The sequence below is a fragment of the Lipotes vexillifer genome, unplaced genomic scaffold (genome assembly GCF_000442215.2).
Source record: "Lipotes vexillifer unplaced genomic scaffold, Lipotes_vexillifer_v1.1 scaffold1329, whole genome shotgun sequence".
Classification (NCBI taxonomy): Eukaryota; Metazoa; Chordata; class Mammalia; order Artiodactyla; family Lipotidae; genus Lipotes; species Lipotes vexillifer.
Window position 1 is genome coordinate 382,912 of NW_006797566.1, and position 18,473 is coordinate 401,384.

Sequence of the window (18,473 nt, forward strand, 5' to 3'; positions counted from 1 at the left end):
GCAGGCGCGGCGGGGGGAACGCGGCCCGGGGGCTTCTTAAACCCCCCGCCCCAGCCCGGCCCGCACTTCCAGAGCACCGCTCCGCCCCCGGAGGGAGAAAGACAGAGAGAGAGAACGCGGCGGAGGAGCCGAGGAGGCCCGCCGAGTCCCGCCAGCCAGGGGCGCGAGAGAAGTTGAGAGCCGCGCAGCGCAGAGCCGCGGGTCCCGCGATCGCGCCCCGACAGCGCCTCGAGCCCGAGCCCAGCCAAGCCAGAGCCCAGCCGGCAGCGCAGCCCCCGCCCCAGCCCGCGCCAGCATGATGAACAACAGCGGCTACTCCGAGGTCCCCGGCCTTGGCCTGGGCGACGAGGCGGACGACATGCCGTCCACGGAGAAGGATCTGGCGGAGGACGCGCCGTGGAAGAAGATCCAGCAGAACACTTTCACGCGCTGGTGCAACGAGCACCTCAAGTGCGTGGGCAAGCGCCTGACCGACCTGCAGCGCGACCTCAGCGACGGGCTGCGCCTCATCGCGCTGCTCGAGGTGCTCAGCCAGAAACGCATGTACCGCAAGTTCCACCCGCGCCCCAACTTCCGCCAGATGAAGCTGGAGAACGTGTCCGTGGCCCTCGAGTTCCTCGAGCGCGAGCACATCAAGCTCGTGTCCATCGGTCAGTGCGGGCGGGGAGGGGCTGGCCCACGGGGACAGAGGACTCAGGTGCTGGGTGGGCGCGCGGGGAGCCGAGAGAGGGCAGAGAGAGCCCCGGCGCCGGGAGAGGACCCTGTCCCCGCTCTCCCGCCCGCCGATGCAGGCCCCCTCGTGTCCTGCCTTCGCACCCCTCTCTGGTCGGCCGGCATCCCGAGGCGGCCCCGGGAGAGTCCAGACCCGACAGTTTCTGAGCCCTCCAGCTTCAGCCTCCCTCGCACACTCTCACCAACCCTCTCCCCTTCGTCCCCTTTCCTGCCACCCGCACCCCCAGCCCAGGCTTGAGAGGGCTGGGCCAATGCCCATTACTGATTCCCGGGGGCACCTCCCCCCAAACAAAGCAAATGGCTTCCCAGCCTCCCAGCACCTCCACCGGGGAGGAGCGGCTGAAGGCGGGTCCCAATCGCTGCCCGATCCCAGGGAGCAGGGGGAGAGCTGGTGGCCGGGCGGGCGCGGGGTCCGGGTCCCCCGCGGGCATATGTTCTCGCCGGCTGGGTTCAGGCCCAGGGGCCAGGGCCGGCAGGGCCCAGCCTCGGAAACCTAAAAAGGCTCTGAGCTAGCTCCGAGAGCCTTAACCCCTGCCTGTCCTCTACCAGCTTCAGCCGGCGGGGGAGAGGGCTCCCTCCGTCCACGCCCGGCCCCCGCCCACCCCCTAAGCCCCGATTGGCTGCAGCTCAAACGGCCTGGGTTGAGGGGAGGGAGGGAAGGCCTGAAAAAGGGAGGAAGTCATTGAGTGTAACCAGATTTGGAAGGTGTGTCAGCGCTGGGTGGGGGTGGGGAGGCACCCCAGGCTTGGGAGCTGGGGAACCCGGGATGGGCTCTGAGAGGGTAGGAGCTGGCCCTCCCCTCACCGTCCTGCCGTCATCCCTGCAGGCCGGGGACCTGGGGCAGAGCCCTACCGCTGTGACGAGCTCCTAAGAGCCCTGATGGGATTTTGCGGGAAAGGGCCCCGTGGCGGGGTGCACCCTAGGGCCGCAGGAGGGGAGTTTCACAGGGCGTCCGGTGCCCCCCAGGCTGCCCCAGAGACTTCTTCAGATGATGGAAGGTCTGTCCACCTCCACTCTCCCTCGGGGCATCTCTAGGCCTCCGGAATTAGCAGCTGAGCTCAGTCCGGGGCCCTTTGCCCCGGCCAGTGCCCTCTCTAGGCCTTACCCGCTCCTGCCCCAATACTGACCCCCCACCCCACCCGCTCTGGCCTGGAAATAGCCCTGCCGCTGTGACACAGCAGATGTCTCTGAGCTTTCCAGAAGGACAAGCCTGAGGACAGGGCGTGGGGAGGGGCCCCCGGTGTGTGTAGTGGGAGTGAGGGCTGCTTGAGGGCGCGTGGGGTTGCCGGGGGCCAGGGTCAGAGAGGAGTCAGCCCTGGGCCTGTCAGCCCCCGGCAGCTGGGATTTCACCGACTGGACTGACGGTCCCAGGTGGGGGTCTCGAGGGGAGAGCCTGGGGCCTCAAAAAGGCTTCGTAGGAAATGGCTCAGCTTTCCCCTCCCCTCCCCGCTGCAGGGCGCTCGGCCCCTCTCCAGGCCTCGTCCTTCCTGAGAGCACACCTCTCCCCTCCCCCATGGTGGTGCCTGGCTCCGGCCCCTTTGGCTCAACTGTGTGTGGAGAGGCCGTCTCAGAACAGAGGGGGAAGAAGCAAAAGCTGTTTTGGGGGCGGGAGGGAACCGTCCTTTCCCGTTCCTGCAGGGAATTGTTCCCCATTTGGGCCAAGTGGCTCGCTCCCGCAGCCAGCCGGATGAGATAAGCTGTCAGCAATTCAGCTGCTGGGGCCTGAGGCTGAGGCTGAGGCTGGATGGGAGGGGGCACAGGCGGCAGGGGCTGCCCAACCCGCAGAAGGTGTAACGGGTGGTTCCCCGCCAGGCGGGCATCGTGCTTCCTCTAGTTTCCTCTGTCCCGCTAAGTGTTAGGAAGGGGTTGGGGCAGGGGCCGTCTCTGGGCATCGTCTCAGGACTGAAACTGAGCATCTGGGCACCTGGGAGGAGGTCAGAACGGCTCCCCACGTCCTTTTCTAGGAGTGTGGCGGGAGCTGGGGGTTGAGCCGTCCCCCTGAAGGAGGTAGGGGTACTCAGCCGGGGTGGAAGGAGCTGTGTGCCCTCCTTACCCGGCCAGCCCCTCAGCCCCTCCGAACAAAGAGGCCTATGCGGCAGCTCTGTCCCGCAGCTGTTCCCCAGTTGCTGTTCCTTCTCCTGGAGCCAACCACCGAGGGAGGGGCTGGAGGGGGCAGCAGCTGTCCCGGCACCTCCCTCGCTGGGCCCTCTCTTCTCCCCCTCCACTAGAGGCCTGGAGTGGCCTCAGGGACTGGCTCTGGGGCTCCTCCCACCCCTCTGGTGGCATCCCCGTTGGGGTGGGAAGGAGGGGACCTGGCCTGAGCAGAGCTCCCCTCCTCTGCCTGGCCTCTGAGGGGGAGGAGGGAGAAGCTCACTGCTCCCGGAGTGTGGCTCCGGGCCCCCCTCTGCTGCTGACCAGGACCACTTGCTGTCTGGCCCAGGGCCAGGTGCTGGGGAGAAACCTCTCCCTGCAGCAGATGGGATTGACGCCCCCACCCCCGTACCCCCCGCCCCCCGCCCCCGCAGCCTCAAGGCCTCCCTCCCAGGGATCTGGCTGCAGTTTGCAGGTAGCACTCTGGGCATTCGAGCACCAGCTTTGGAGGCTGTCAGGGTTGTGAGAGGCTGTGAGGCCCTGGGTGTCAAGACTGTGTGAAAGTGTTGTGGGCCTGTGTGTGTTTGAGAGAGACCGCTCCAAAGCACCAGGAGGCTGGGAGTGAGTGTGTCATGGAATCTGCAAGCTGCCAAACCATTGTGCTGCAGTGGAGCCAGGGGTAGAGGGGGCGGGCCTGGGGAGCTGCTGGGGAAGGAAGGATGAATCAGTGAAAGGGTGGTGGAGCCAAGGGGACCAGAGCCCGAGGCCAGAGGGACAGAGGGACAGAGAGACTGAGACTCCCCTCCTGGGAGCAGGTTGAGGGGGGATACTGGGCTTCCCCAGGCCTTACCCTCCAAAGGCCATCCCCCAAGATCTGGTGGGGGGCAGGAAAAGATACATAAGGGGGCATCTCCAGCCCCACCCTTTCCCATCTCTTGGGCAACGCCAGTAAACAAGGCTGATTCTCCCACCCCCTCCCAACCTCCTAAAAGCAGTGCTCAGGGAAGCTGATGGATTTCAGGCCTGCATTGTCCTTTACAAGCAAGCTGGTTTCCAATGATCCATACTCCAGGCCACTCCCGGCTCCTGGATATTTCTCTCTGGCTGTTAAAAGGGAACTAGGCCCCCAAAATCTTGGGGTACCAGTTCTGGTCCATAGTATTCCTCAAAGGAGGGGATGGGTCGAGAGCCTCGGCTGCCCCCATGTGGACTTGAGTCCACATGGGTAACACTCCCCCGGCTGTTGTGAAATCTCACTGGTCCCTATCATTTGAAAACATGATTTTCAAGCCTTAACAGAATGTGCACTGTACCCACCCCCTCCTCCAAGAACTTTGTTCCAAAAACCTTTTATAGCGTTCAGAGTAGAATTTGGCTGGAACCAGGTTGGTCCCATTCCTCTCCAACTTCAGTTTTTAAAATATTCATTCATTCAACCAGTATTTATTGAGATTCTACTAAGTTCTAGGCTCCGAGTAGACATAAGATACAGTATCTAGAGGGAAAGAAGGCAGACAAAAGAAGTATATACTGTATGATTCTATTCATAGAAAACTCTAGAAAATGCAAACTAATCTATAGCGACCAAGAGCAGGTCAGTCGTTGCCTGGGAAGGATAGACCAGGAGGGGCAGGAGTGATGGATCACAAAGGAAGGGAAACTTTGAGGAGGGGTGGATATGTTTATGATCTTGATTTGTGGTGATGGCTTTGTGGGTACACACATGTCAAAACTTACCCAGTTGTACTTTCTAATAAGTAGTTTATTGTACATCAAGCATACCTCATTAAAACTGTTTAAAAAAGAAAAAGAAAGGAAACGAAACAAAGCAGTGTCTGCCCCTGAGAGGCTTACAATCTTGCATAACTGCATGGATGCCTGTAACCTGCTAGGAGGCTCACACAAGTGCCGTGAAAGAGGTGAAACTACACGCTGAAGGAACACATTGGGAGGCAGCCTCATTCTGAAGGGAGAGGAGGGGTCCATCAAGGGCCAGGCCTCACAGGATGGAAAATTTGGTAGTCAGAGAAGGAGTAGGTTCCAGAAGAAGGAGGCCTGACCCAGGGCTCAAGCAGCAGCTTCAGGAGCTGGGCGGGGGAGGGGAGGGCACTGTGCTCGAAGTGGAGCCCTCCTGAGCCCAGATCGCCTCTCTGCTCCGCAGACAGCAAGGCTATCGTAGATGGGAACCTGAAGCTGATCCTGGGCCTGATCTGGACACTGATCCTGCATTACTCCATCTCCATGCCCATGTGGGAGGATGAGGATGATGAGGATGCCCGAAAGCAGACACCCAAGCAGCGTCTACTCGGCTGGATCCAGAACAAGGTGCCCCAGCTGCCCATCACCAACTTCAACCGTGACTGGCAGGATGGTAAAGCTCTGGGCGCCCTGGTGGACAACTGTGCCCCTGGTAAGTGGGCCGGCAGCACACCATGGATCCTTGAGCCCGGAAGGGGAGCTGGGATGAGCTGGTGATGCCGAGGCTTGTGTTTGTCAGAACACATGTCCCAGGGTTGGGGGATCAGGACCCCCTGCCCCAGCTGAGAATCACTGCTGGAGTTAGACCCTTCCTGATGAGTTGCCAGATCCTGCAGTGGCAGGAAAAGTGTTTACAGACAAGGACACTGGGGTTCAGAAAAGGCCAGTGACTTGTCCAAGATCACACAGCTTATGTGTGGCAGAACTGAACCAGAGCCCAGGGCCTCAACTCCCTGCTTCCTACTTTGCCACATGGGTGTCATTTCTGCTCAGCCAGCAGAAAGCAAATGTGGTGGGACTCTGGCTTTCCAAAGAAGGCCAGGACTTAGACCCAGAGAAGGCTGTTCTTTGTGAGCCCCTGGGACAGCTTTGAGAAGGAGTTGAAGCCCAGGATGATGTGGGCTGAGGCTGATGTGACACTGCCCAGTGGCAGGTGACCCAGCCCTGCCCTCTCTCGATGTAGGCCCTGGCCTGCTCAGGTGGGGGCAGCTGAGGGCCCATGAGAAGACTGAGGCATCACAGGCGAGAGCCGTACCCCTCGGCTCCCTTTCTGACCCTCATCTCCTGAGAAGATAGGTCTTCTCCACCCCTATCGGTCAGCTCTGCCTCTGGGGAGCCATGTCCCCTTGGGCGAATCCTCCCTCAGCCTGGGGTCAGCAGGGGAGCAGGGGGTGGGAGGCGGGGGCACTGGCCGCCTGGGAAGCATTCCCAGCTGCTGAGCCATTGCCCACGGCTGGTGTGGCTGCCAGCAGTGAGCTCAGCTGTTCTGGCCAGTCATGGATTCCAGCCTTTGAGCTGGCCCCCTCCCTGCCAGTGAGCAGCGCCATCCTCCTCCAGCTCTGGCTTGGACCAAGCACACCCTAACCCCTGCATCCCTTCCCAGGAGTGACCTGCGGCCGCCTCAGCATTCCTCCCATTAGAAGGGCTGGGTTCTGGGTAGCTGGAGAGAAGAACTCATCCTCTCCAAACAGACCCTTCAGTGCCTCCATTGCCCCAAGGGGGAAGTCAGGAAGGAGAGAGAGTCTTATGCTCTGAGGCTGTTGTGGGAAGTGCTTGGAGACTTAGGACTTCAGGGCAGTTGTGAGGAGACCTTCGAGGCAACGGGTCAGAAGCATGTGTCGGACGGGGACTGCCTACCTGGAGGCAGCTGGGATGAGTCAGGAGAGGTCTGCGAGGGATGCCCTCACAGGGGTTTGGTGTTCAGGGTCGGTGCTGGGGCCTGGTAGGCAGGAGGCCGGCTGGCAGGGGCGGGGGCCGGGCTGCGGCACAGTTGTGAGGAGACCTTCGAGGCAACGGGTCAGAAGCATGTGTCGGACGGGGACTGCCTACCTGGAGGCAGCTGGGATGAGTCAGGAGAGGTCTGCGAGGGATGCCCTCACAGGGGTTTGGTGTTCAGGGTCGGTGCTGGGGCCTGGTAGGCAGGAGGCCGGCTGGCAGGGCTGGTGCCAGGCTGCGTCAGCCGGGGCAGAAAGCCCTCATTGTTGGTGCTAGGAAGGGTTGCCGTGCCTCTAAACAGCGATGGGCATCCCAGCTGATGGGCTATAACATCAGGGGTCAGCAGGAACCTGGCTGGTCAGGGGCCTAGGGCTGCGTGGGAGGGAGTGTGAACCCACAGCCTATGAGGGTGTTGGATGAGCAAATGCTCTGTATGCTGGCTGACTGCTTCCCCTAGTCATTGCCTCTCTCCGCCATCTCTCCAGGCCTCTGCCCTGACTGGGAGGCCTGGGACCCTAATCAGCCTGTGGAGAACGCCCGGGAGGCCATGCAGCAGGCGGACGACTGGCTCGGGGTGCCCCAGGTACACTGGCGGACGGGCCGGTGGGAGAGTAAAGGCACCAGAGGGCCAAGGGTGGAGTTGGGTCTATAAGGGTACCTGGTCAGGATGTGGGTGAGAACCGGGGTTCCTGGCTAAGGAGGGCATCCTCTAACTCCCTTCCTCCTCATGGCAGGTGATTGCTCCCGAGGAGATTGTGGACCCCAACGTGGATGAGCATTCTGTCATGACCTACCTGTCCCAGTTCCCCAAGGCCAAACTCAAACCTGGTGCCCCTGTTCGCTCCAAGCAGCTGAACCCCAAGAAGGCCATTGCCTATGGACCTGGTATGTACTGAGCCCTAACAGCCCTCCCTGAGCAGCTGGGCACAGGCTAGGATGGATCTCCCTAAACTCTCTGGCTCTGCCTTCTGATCCTCAGGCATTGAGCCCCAGGGCAACACCGTGCTGCAGCCCGCGCACTTCACCGTGCAGACAGTGGATGCTGGCGTGGGCGAGGTGCTGGTCTACATTGAGGACCCCGAGGGCCACACCGAGGAGGTATGGAGAGGCCATTGGGGAATGGACAGAGACCACAGGCCAACAACTGGGGTGGCCTGGAGATGGCTGCCAGAGCTACCCTCTATGCTGGAGATGGAGAACGCCTCACCATGGGGGCTGCAGGAGCTGTGGGCTCAGGAGGGGCTCTAACTGCCAACCTTTTCCCTTCCCAATAGGCAAAGGTGGTTCCCAACAATGACAAGGACCGCACCTACACTGTCTCCTATGTGCCCAAGGTTGCCGGCTTGCACAAGGTATCTCCCTATAGGCCCCCCGCCCACCCCGTCTTCCCCATTCCATTCACATCCTTGGCTCTGGCTGAATGGACCCCTGTCTCGGCTCGCACCCCGCCCCACCCCCGTGCATTGGCCACCCGCCTCCCACCCTCTTTGGCTCTGCTCTGCTCCTCTACCCCCTCTCAGAGCTGCTCTCCTCTGAAAGCTTACCTTTGGCCTCTGACCCCCAGGTGACCGTGCTCTTTGCTGGCCAGAACATCGAACGCAGCCCCTTTGAGGTGAACGTGGGCATGGCCCTGGGGGATGCCAACAAGGTATCGGCCCGTGGTCCTGGCCTGGAGCCCGTGGGCAACGTGGCCAACAAACCCACCTACTTTGACATCTACACCGCGGGTGAGGACGGCCCCCTTACACCTGACACCCCCTGACTGGGCATGGGGCGTATGCATGGGGGCCTGGGGCAGAGTCCCAGCCAGAGGGCAGTGGTCTCAGGGTGAGGGAGCCCCAAGCAGAATGAGGGCTGATGGCCGTTGTCGTGACAGGGGCCGGCACTGGTGATGTTGCCGTGGTGATCGTGGACCCGCAGGGCCGTCGGGACACAGTGGAGGTGGCCCTGGAGGACAAGGGCGACAGCACGTTCCGCTGCACGTACAGGCCTGTGATGGAGGGACCCCACACGGTGCACGTGGCCTTCGCCGGTGCCCCCATCACCCGCAGCCCTTTCCCTGTCCACGTGGCAGAAGGTAAAGGCCCTCCACCCATCCGCATGATCCCCCTCCCCGACCCCAGGACACAGAGAGCGTTGCCACCGAATTCCGAGTCTAAGGATTTACGGGAAATGGTGCACTACGGGAAATGATGCACGGGGGCGGGTGGGGAGCCATCTGAAAGCTTAAAATGGGCAGAAGAGCGAGCCAAGGGGTGGGGCTCTCGAGAGCTCGTCTGTCCATCCCCTGCCCCCAAGGAGGCTCAGGAGGCCACAGTGAAGGATACCAGACAGGGACCGCTGTGGAAGGGTTGAGGGGGAAGCGACAGGGCCGCGTGGGTGGGGGGCATTTACGTGACGCACCTGTACGCCAGGCCCTCAAGCAGTGACCCCCCCCACTTGCTTCTCTCTTTGCCATTCAGAGCCCCTGCCGCCGCTCGCCCCCTCTGTGCCCATCGTCCACCAGGCCAAGAGAGGGGCGCCGCGTTAGTACACTCCAGTGGAGGCGGGGCCGGGCATGGCCATAGCTGACCGGCCTCACCTGTGCTGTGTGGCATGGCCCAAGCGGTGTGGAATCGCCCCCCCCTTCCGTGGCATTCTGTGACAGGCCCCAAGTTCCGTGCCTTTGCCTATGTTCTGTGGCAGATCTAGTTTCTTTGCCACTTGCCTGATGATTTCCGTGATATGAGACCTCCGTTCCGTGCCATTGCCTGTGTTCCATGGCAGGCTCCGTGTTTCGTGTCGTTGCCTGTTCTGTGGCAGTACCCGGATTCTCTGCCATTGTCTGTGTTCCGTGGCAGGCCTGGATTATATGTCATTGCTTGTTTGGTGGCAGCCCGTGGGTTCCATGCCATTTTATGGGTTCCGTGGCAGGCTGAGATCACTGTTCTTTGGCCTGTGTTCAGTAGCAAAGTCTGGGTTCATTGCCACTAGCAGTGTTCTGTGACAGGCTGACTTCCATGCATTGCCTGTGATCTGTGGCAGGCTTCCGGTTATATGCATAGCTCTTGTTCCATGGTGTTGCTGAGTGTTTTGTGGCATGACTTAGTTCCTAAAGCTGCTGTGGTGGCTCTGAGAAGGCTCAGGTGGCTCTAGGTGGGTGGCCTTGGGGTAGGTGAAAGGCCCTTCTCTGTCTCTCTTTGCTCCAGTCTCTGCTCAGGCTCTGCCCTGCCTGTGTCCCAAGCGACACTGACTCCAAGGAGCCCGGTGGGGAGGGTTTCTTGTGAGCAGCCTGATGAGGGGGGCTGGGGGCACCGTGGGCAGCTCCCTGCCCAGCATGGTCTCGGCAGCCCTAGTTGTGTCGGGGGCACCAGGGAGCACGGGGGGAGGGTTGCATGAAGCCATGGCCTGTGCCTGGGGGCGCGTCAGGAGGACTGCACAGCGAGGTAGGGGATGAGAGGTGAGGGCTGAGGCTCTGTCTAGGGCCTCTCGGCGCCCCCAGCCTCACCTCTCTTCTCTCTCCCAGCCTGTAACCCCAACGCCTGCCGGGCCTCTGGGCGGGGCCTGCAGCCCAAGGGCGTGCGTGTCAAAGAGGTGGCTGACTTCAAGGTGTTCACCAAGGGTGCTGGCAGCGGGGAGCTCAAGGTCACGGTCAAGGGACCAAGTGAGTGCCAGGGGGCCGTGGTGGGAGTCGGGGCACAGGGAGGAAATACAGCCAGTGGTTCTGAGCCCCTGAGGGCAGTGCCGGTCAGCACCACGCCCCCCCTGGGGGGCTCAAAAGAGACACTGACCGGAGGCTCCCTGGGACCTTAGGCACATTGTCTGACCTCTGCCTCAGTCTCCCAGTGTGCAAGCTGGGAATGCTGCTCTCGCCGGTGTGCTGCCCTGGGCTGTTACACAGTGCCTACTACAGTGCCTACCAGCAGCAGTATCCTCAGGCTGGGCCTGGGTCCCAAGGGTCCTTGAGAGGACTGAGCAGCTGGGACTCGCAGAGCATTGACCCCCCCTCTTCCCACACCTCCTCAGAAGGCACAGAGGAGCCGGTGAAGGTGCGGGAGGCTGGGGACGGTGTGTTCGAGTGCGAGTACTACCCCGTGGTGCCTGGCAAGTACGCGGTGACCATCACATGGGGCGGCTATGCCATTCCCCGCAGGTAAGCACCATGCGGCCCCCGTGCCTCCAGGTCTGGGCCCTCAGAGGGTGGGAGAGGGAGGCGGGCTGCCTGGGACTCTGAGGGAAGGGAGGGGGACGAGTACCTCTGGTGGGGGCAGCTCCCGGCATGGACACCAGCTCCCTCTTTGCCCAGCCCCTTTGAGGTGCAGGTGAGCCCAGAGGCAGGAGTACAGAAGGTGCGGGCCTGGGGTCCCGGCTTGGAAACAGGCCAGGTGGGCAAGTCAGCCGACTTTGTGGTGGAGGCCATTGGCACGGAGGTGGGGACGCTGGGTAAGTGGCTGGGGTGGTGACAGGTGGGAAGTGGGGGGAGTGGTGTGATGGAAGGACACTGGGGGGGTGACTGGGGTCAGGAAGTGGGAGTGCTAGCGAGTGTTGAGATGAGACTGGGAGATGGGACGTGGGGTGATCAGGGTGGTGACGCCTGGAGAGCGATGCCCCGGGGACCTGCCTGAGTGTCCAAGTTGCTTCTTGTGCCCTCTGACCCTCCCCATCTTTCACCTAGGCTTCTCCATTGAGGGCCCTTCACAGGCCAAGATCGAGTGTGATGACAAGGGAGATGGCTCCTGTGACGTGCGGTACTGGCCCACAGAACCAGGGGAGTACGCCGTGCACGTCATCTGCGACGATGAGGACATTCGAGACTCGCCCTTCATTGCCCACATCCAGCCAGCTCCACCCGACTGCTTCCTGGACAAGGTGGGGGTCCCAGCTCCCGCGGGCCTGGGACAAGGTGAACCGGCCCTCCTCCAGTCCCCAACACAGCCCTCTGCTCTTGCCCCTGCGCAGGTGAAGGCCTTTGGGCCCGGCCTGGAGCCCACTGGCTGCATCGTGGACAAGCCAGCAGAGTTCACCATTGATGCCCGTGCTGCTGGCAAGGGAGACCTGAAGCTCTATGCCCAGGTGGGGTGTTGCCCCATCTCTGTGCCCCTCGCCGCTGTAGCAGGGACCCTGGGGGGGTGGGGGCAAGTTAGAGAAAGGGGCCTCCAGGCATCACAGGACTGATTCTCATGGATCCATTAGAACTATGAAAAATTTAAAGTTTTGTGTTTTCTTATTGATGATAATCTTAAAAAACATATTTTACCAAATGTATATTATTATACTACTAATTTGCAATTGAAAGATGATTTGACTGAGTAAGACATTGGTTTCCCAGCTGAGTTTCTCACAGTGGTGTCCACTGACCCCTAGAGGTTAATGCATATGTTCTTGGGTCCAAGAGGTTGATTTCTTCTTTAAAAGGTTACTTATTCAATTTTAGGAACATTGATTTAGCTGAGCGTTTCCCCTGACGACACATCTCAGAGACCTAGGCTGGGAGACCAGGCCACACAGATGGTCTAGAGCCTGGCCTCCCTGTTCCCAGGGTGCGCCCTGGCCACCAGAGCTTGTGGCACTAGGCTCTCCTGGTCTGAGGTCTGTGGCTGCGCGGGGCCTGTGAGTGGGTTGGCGGTGGGTAAGGAGGATGGCCCATGGCCAGCAGAGGGCGCTGGTGCTCTAGGAGTCCGGGGCACTCCAAGAACCTTGCTTTGGGTGACGCCCACAGGACGCAGACGGCTGCCCCATCAACATCAAGGTCATCCCCAACGGCGATGGTACCTTCCGCTGCTCCTACGTGCCCACCAAGCCCATTAAACACACCATCATCGTCTCCTGGGGAGGTGTCAGCGTCCCCAAGAGCCCCTTCCGGGTATGTCCTTTGCTCCCTGCCCCATGCCCACTGCCAGGGGCCCCAGAGGGAGGGCGGAGCCTCACGCAGGAGATGTTGGCTGTCCCTGGGCCCTATCATCGCTCCCCACCTCAAGGTCCCCGCGAAGATGCTAAGAGTGGTCCTGCTAAGGCCGGGCTCAGAAGTGCTGGGGAAAGGGATAGACCTTGAGGAAGGGGCACCGTGCTGACCATCGACTCTTCCCCACAGGTGAACGTGGGAGAGGGCAGCCACCCCGAGCGGGTGAAGGTGTACGGCCCTGGCGTGGAGAAGACAGGCCTCAAGGCTAATGAGCCCACCTACTTCACCGTGGACTGCAGCGAGGCTGGGCAAGGTGCCCCGAGGACCAGGGAGTGGGGCAGGGCCGGGCGGGGGCTGGGTGGGAGGCGCTGGTACCCTCCACCTGGTCCCAGCTGTAGGGGGACTGGTCAAGTGCAGGAGGTTGTTGAGCCCCCCACTCATGGCCTCGTGCCTGCCTCCCCTCAGGCGATGTGAGCATTGGCATCAAGTGTGCCCCCGGCGTGGTGGGCCCTGCAGAGGCTGACATCGACTTTGACATCATCAAGAATGACAATGACACCTTCACAGTCAAGTACACACCCCCAGGGGCCGGCCGCTACACCATCATGGTGTTGTTTGCCAACCAGGTACCCTACGCTTGGGTTTTCGTTGTCACGGGTGGCTGCACACCCCACCCTGCCCCGGCCCACATCTCAGTCAGCAGCTTAAGAGGCAGTCGTTTGGGGACAATTCTACAGCCGTTAATTGCGCACTTCCTATGTGTAGGCAGCATGCCTCAGAGGAAACAAAGGGCACTTTTTCAGAGACTGCTCGTGTCCACCCTGACCAAGCTTTTTCTCCGTCCAGGAGATCCCTGCCAGCCCCTTCCATATCAAGGTGGACCCATCCCATGATGCCAGCAAGGTCAAGGCTGAGGGCCCTGGGCTGACCCGCACAGGTAGGTGTCTGAGTCGGGGCTGGGCTGGGCTGGGGGTGGGGCTAGGTGGCCGCCAGCGCCTCACCACCATCTCGGGGTGACTCCCCAGGTGTGGAAGTTGGGAAGCCCACTCACTTCACGGTGCTGACCAAGGGAGCCGGCAAGGCCAAGCTGGACGTGCACTTTGCCGGGGCTGTCAAGGGAGAAGCTGTGCGAGACTTTGAAATCATCGACAACCACGACTACTCCTACACTGTCAAGTACACGGCCGTGCAGCAGGTGTGTCCGCCCCCTCCATGCTCCACCCGTCCCAGCTATGGGGTCGTGGGTCTCCTTCCTTCAGTCTCACAGGGCCCGTTCTGCATCTAGCCTCCCACATCTTGCCCTTTCCTGCCTTCCATCCTCTCTTGCTGTGGATCTCTGAGCCTCTGGTCCACATCGGCCAAAGGCATGTTGCCAGGCTGTGCCTAAGCCACCCAGTTCTGACCTCCTGTTGTACCCAATAGGGCAACATGGCAGTGACAGTGACTTATGGTGGAGACCCTGTCCCCAAGAGCCCCTTTGTGGTGAATGTGGCACCCCCGCTGGACCTCAGCAAAGTCAAAGTTCAAGGCCTCAACAGCAGTAAGCGGGGCACGCGCTGCCCTGGGGGTGAGGAGAGCTGGGGGGGCAGTGGGCTGCAGTCTCTGCTCACGGCGTCCCTTGCCATCTGCACAGAGGTGGCTGTGGGACAAGAACAGGCGTTTTCTGTGAACACGCGTGGGGCTGGCGGCCAGGGCCGGCTGGACGTGCGGATGACCTCACCCTCCCGACGGCCCATCCCCTGCAAGCTGGAGCCCGGTGGTGGAGCTGAAGCCCAGGCCGTGCGCTACATGCCCCCTGAGGAGGGGCCCTACAAAGTGGACATCACCTACGATGGTCACCCGGTGCCTGGCAGCCCCTTCACCGTGGAGGGTGTCCTGCCCCCTGACCCCTCCAAGGTGAGGAAATCGGGGCTGGTGGGAGCTGGGAGTTGGGGGCTTCTAGCGAAGATGGGTAAGTCACAGGGGCAGAGGCCAGAGTTAGCATAGCCAAGGACCCAGGGCCGAGTCAGTCCCCCACCTCAGGACCTGCCTTTGAGACTGCTTAGTGTATTTTTGGTTTTGTTTTTTGTATTTTTATTGAAGCATAGTTGATTTATAATGTTGTGTTCTTCACGGCTGTACAGCAAAGTGATTCAGTTTACATATATGTACATTCTTTTTTTTAATATTCTTTTCCATCATGGTTGGTCGTAGGATTTTTTTTTTTTTGGCCGCACTGAGCAGCATGTGGGATCTTAGGTCCCCGACCAGGGATCAAACCTGTGCCCCCTGCAGTGGAAGCGCAGTGTCCTAACCACTGGACGGACAGGGAAGTCCCTGTCATAGGTTATTGAATATAGTGCTCTGTGCTATACAGTAGGACCTTGTTGTTTATCCATCCTACATATAGAAGCTTATATCGAGACAGCTCAGCTATTAAAAGCCTGGCCTTGGATCCGACCTGGGCTTCAATCCCTTGGATCCGACCTGGGCTTCAATCCCAGGTCCACCAGCTGGGACCAATTATTTAATCTCTCTGCCTGCCTTTCCTTGCCTGGAATTGTTATAAGGACTCAGCCTGTGGTAGCTGCTACAGTTGAAAGCGCTTAGCTGATTTGAGAGCCATGAAGGCCTCGTGGGCGAGGTCAGGTGTAGGTAATCCACACACCTGTTCCTTCTTTTAGGTCTGTGCTTACGGCCCTGGTCTCAAGGGCGGGCTGGTAGGCACACCAGCGCCCTTCTCCATCGACACCAAGGGGGCGGGCACAGGTGGCCTGGGGCTGACCGTGGAGGGCCCCTGTGAGGCCAAGATCGAGTGCCAGGACAATGGCGACGGCTCGTGTGCTGTCAGCTACCTGCCCACGGAGCCGGGCGAGTACACCATCAACATCCTGTTTGCCGAAGCCCACATCCCCGGCTCGCCCTTCAAGGCTACCATCCGGCCCGTGTTCGACCCGAGCAAGGTGCGGGCCAGTGGTCCAGGCCTGGAGCGCGGCAAGGCTGGCGAGGCAGCCACCTTCACTGTGGACTGCTCGGAGGCGGGCGAGGCTGAGCTGACCATCGAGATCCTGTCGGACGCCGGCGTCAAGGCCGAGGTGCTGATCCACAACAATGCCGACGGCACCTACCACATCACCTACAGCCCAGCCTTCTCCGGCACCTACACCATTACCATCAAGTATGGCGGGCACCCCGTACCCAAATTCCCCACCCGCGTCCATGTGCAGCCCGCTGTCGACACCAGTGGCGTCAAGGTCTCGGGACCCGGTGTGGAGCCCCACGGTGAGTGAGAGAGGAGCCTGGAGCTGGTCACATCGCCAGTCAGGGAGGGAGGGAAGCGGGGCTGAGGGCTTGTGGTGGTGGGGGAAGTGAGGGCTGTGGGGCAGCGCTGAGTCTTTAGGGCTCAGATACCCCAGAAGAAGGCGCCTAAGCCAGAGGCAGGACGCGGAGCTTCACCTCTGGTCTTGTGGCAAAATTGCATTTTCCTGGGGAGATTCGCAACTTTCATCAGCTGATCTGAGAAAGCTAAGAACCTTGCTCTCCTTGGTACAGAGGGAAAGCTTTGGGGTTGAGGGTGACAAGAGTCAGGAGACAGTTCAGCTCAGCTCGGTGACTGTGAGTTACCATCTGCTGGGGGCCAGACCCTGGGCTAGGCACAGAGGTGTGTGCAGAGGAACGTAAGACCCAGACCCGTCCTCAAGGGGCGCACAGCCTGGTGGGGAGACTCAGGTGAACAGAGTGTCAGTATGTGGTGAGGGGAGCGAAGGCAGGGGCAGTGGGAGGCGGGGCCCGGAGCTCGCATGGCCGAGGGGGGCAGGGCTCAGGCTGGGGAACAGCAGGTGGAGAGGAGAGGCCTCGGAGTCGGGGAGGGAGGGCGCGCTGGGGTGAGCAGCTGTGTGAAGGCTGCCCCCGACCTATGCTGTGCTCTCGTCTCCTGGGAGCCAGGTGTCCTGCGTGAGGTGACCACTGAGTTCACTGTGGACGCAAGATCCCTAACAGCCACGGGTGGGAACCACGTGACGGCTCGCGTGCTCAACCCCTCGGGCGCTAAGACGGACACCTACGTGACAGACAACGGGGATGGCACCTACCGAGTGCAGTACACGGCCTACGAAGAGGGTGAGGGGCTGGGCTGAGCGGGGACGGTGGGGATCTGATGCCAGCATCTTCAGGGGGGTGGGGAGGTGGGGGCCTCGCACACCCTGACTTGCACCGTGTGGCTGGCTTCCAGGAGTGCATTTGGTGGAGGTGCTGTATGATGACGTAGCTGTGCCCAAGAGCCCCTTCCGAGTGGGCGTGGCTGAGGGCTGTGACCCCACTCGCGTCCGGGCCTTTGGGCCAGGCCTGGAGGGTGGCTTGGTCAACAAGGCTAACCGCTTCACTGTGGAAACGAGGTATTCCTCCCCCCGCCTTTCCTAACCCTGACCCTGATGCTGTGGCCACCCTAATCCCAGCCACCTGGCCTCCCCCTTCATCCTGTGTGTGCCTCATCCCCAGCCTATCCCCTGTCAAGGGTGCAAACCTCCCCCAGTGTCCCAGCCCCTGTAGCTGGTCCCTTCTCCGCTGGGCCCCCAGCCCCCATTCAGCTTCTCCATCCCCACTCACTGGTCCTAGCGGAGCTGATATAGGGGTGTCATCGTGTAGGGGAGCTGGCACTGGGGGCCTAGGCCTAGCCATCGAGGGCCCGTCGGAAGCCAAGATGTCCTGCAAGGACAACAAGGATGGTAGCTGCACCGTGGAGTACATCCCTTTCACCCCTGGAGACTACGACGTCAACATCACCTTCGGGGGCCGGCCCATCCCAGGTGTGCACGGGGTGGGTGGGACTCGGGGAGGGCAGCAGGAGGCCTGCTCAGCGAGAGAGAAACTGGAAGGCAGTCGGGCGTGGGGGCTCATCCCTAGAACAGGAAAGCCCCGAGCCCAGCCGGCAGGGAGGACGTGGAGCAGGCAGGTGCTGCAGTCACGGCCAAGAGGCAGGGCGGTGGGCGCAGTTCGTTCCCAGAGGTCCAGCACTGGTGTCTTGGCCCTTTGTCTGGAGCGCCAGACCTCGTGGGTTCGGTCACTCACACACAGTGCAAGCCTCTGTCGCTGGCTCAGCAAGGACAGCCTCTCACACCCTCTCCCTCTCACCGTCTGCAAGCAAGGAACCCCCCTGCCCTCCTGCATGGCCGAGTTGCTCAGGGTAGGGGTAGGGGTGGGGAGGGTGGGGTTATGTCTTCAATTATCACGTAACTCGGGCCTGCTGAAATTGGACATTTCTCTTCCTTATCTAATTTCACGCTGGCAAAAATGCATTTTCTGTTACAGATACTCCACTTTTAACGTTTTATTAATTTAGGAAGGCCTTCTTCCAGGCTTGTGGTCTAAATAAGTGGATTTGCCCAGCCGCAGTCTGTAGCCAAGTAGCCAAGTTTATTTTCCTTGTTTACATTTTCTTAGCAAGTCCCTAAGCGTTTGCACATTTGGTCTGGTCTCCCCGGGGCATTTCAAAGGCAGGGAAGGCGTCCTCCTCCTCATTCCTCGGTGTCAGGTAGACCCTCCTGGGCAGGTGGATAGGGGCCGATGTCCCTCTCCTTGCAGGGAGTCCATTCCGGGTGCCAGTGAAGGATGTGGTGGACCCTGGGAAGGTGAAGTGCTCCGGCCCAGGGCTGGGAGCCGGTGTCAGGGCCCGGGTACCCCAGACCTTCAAGGTGGACTGCAGCCAAGCTGGCCGGGCCGCCCTGCAGGTGGCCGTGCTGAGCCCCACAGGTATGGAATGTCTGGGGCAGGGTGGAGGGAGGCAGGAAGGATGGCAAGAGTCTTTGCTGACCCTGCTCCCCTTGCCCAGGTGTGGCTGAGCCTGTGGAGGTGCGTGACAATGGAGATGGCACCCACACCGTCCACTACACCCCAGCCACCGATGGGCCCTACACGGTAGCTGTCAAGTACGCTGACCAGGAGGTGCCACGCAGGTGAGGCCCAGCTTTGGGCTCCTGTGCTCTCTGAGCTCTGGGGAGCTCCCACCAGGGCCGCACCTGCAGGGCCACTGCAGGGCCCTGGAAACACCCCTCCTACTTTTCTTCGCCTCATCCCATCTCTGCTGCCCCATCCCGCTCTT

General features: G+C 60.9%; 1 protein-coding gene across 5 annotated transcripts in view; it reads left to right on the forward strand.

Annotated features, from left to right (window-relative positions):
- Positions 1-88: 88 nt before the first annotated feature.
- Positions 89-18,473, forward strand: part of FLNC (filamin C) — a 29,190-nt gene continuing 10,805 nt past the window's right edge. For 3 of the 5 annotated variants that reach the window (XM_007469690.1, XM_007469691.1, XM_007469692.1), the window contains exons 1-26: positions 359-650; positions 4,985-5,233; positions 7,002-7,099; positions 7,251-7,401; positions 7,496-7,614; positions 7,791-7,868; positions 8,081-8,243; positions 8,393-8,593; positions 10,022-10,159; positions 10,522-10,648; positions 10,802-10,938; positions 11,171-11,364; positions 11,455-11,568; positions 12,215-12,358; positions 12,587-12,710; positions 12,863-13,023; positions 13,244-13,334; positions 13,423-13,592; positions 13,820-13,937; positions 14,031-14,293; positions 15,061-15,658; positions 16,322-16,495; positions 16,608-16,770; positions 17,021-17,181; positions 17,957-18,124; positions 18,204-18,327. In XM_007469690.1, the coding sequence (XP_007469752.1) occupies positions 359-650; positions 4,985-5,233; positions 7,002-7,099; positions 7,251-7,401; positions 7,496-7,614; positions 7,791-7,868; positions 8,081-8,243; positions 8,393-8,593; positions 10,022-10,159; positions 10,522-10,648; positions 10,802-10,938; positions 11,171-11,364; positions 11,455-11,568; positions 12,215-12,358; positions 12,587-12,710; positions 12,863-13,023; positions 13,244-13,334; positions 13,423-13,592; positions 13,820-13,937; positions 14,031-14,293; positions 15,061-15,658; positions 16,322-16,495; positions 16,608-16,770; positions 17,021-17,181; positions 17,957-18,124; positions 18,204-18,327 (4,520 nt within the window). Of the gene's footprint in view, positions 651-4,984; positions 5,234-7,001; positions 7,100-7,250; positions 7,402-7,495; positions 7,615-7,790; positions 7,869-8,080; positions 8,244-8,392; positions 8,594-10,021; positions 10,160-10,521; positions 10,649-10,801; positions 10,939-11,170; positions 11,365-11,454; positions 11,569-12,214; positions 12,359-12,586; positions 12,711-12,862; positions 13,024-13,243; positions 13,335-13,422; positions 13,593-13,819; positions 13,938-14,030; positions 14,294-15,060; positions 15,659-16,321; positions 16,496-16,607; positions 16,771-17,020; positions 17,182-17,956; positions 18,125-18,203; positions 18,328-18,473 lie in introns of all 5 variants that reach the window. The other 2 variants (XM_007469689.1, XM_007469688.1) reach the window with 2 other exon arrangements.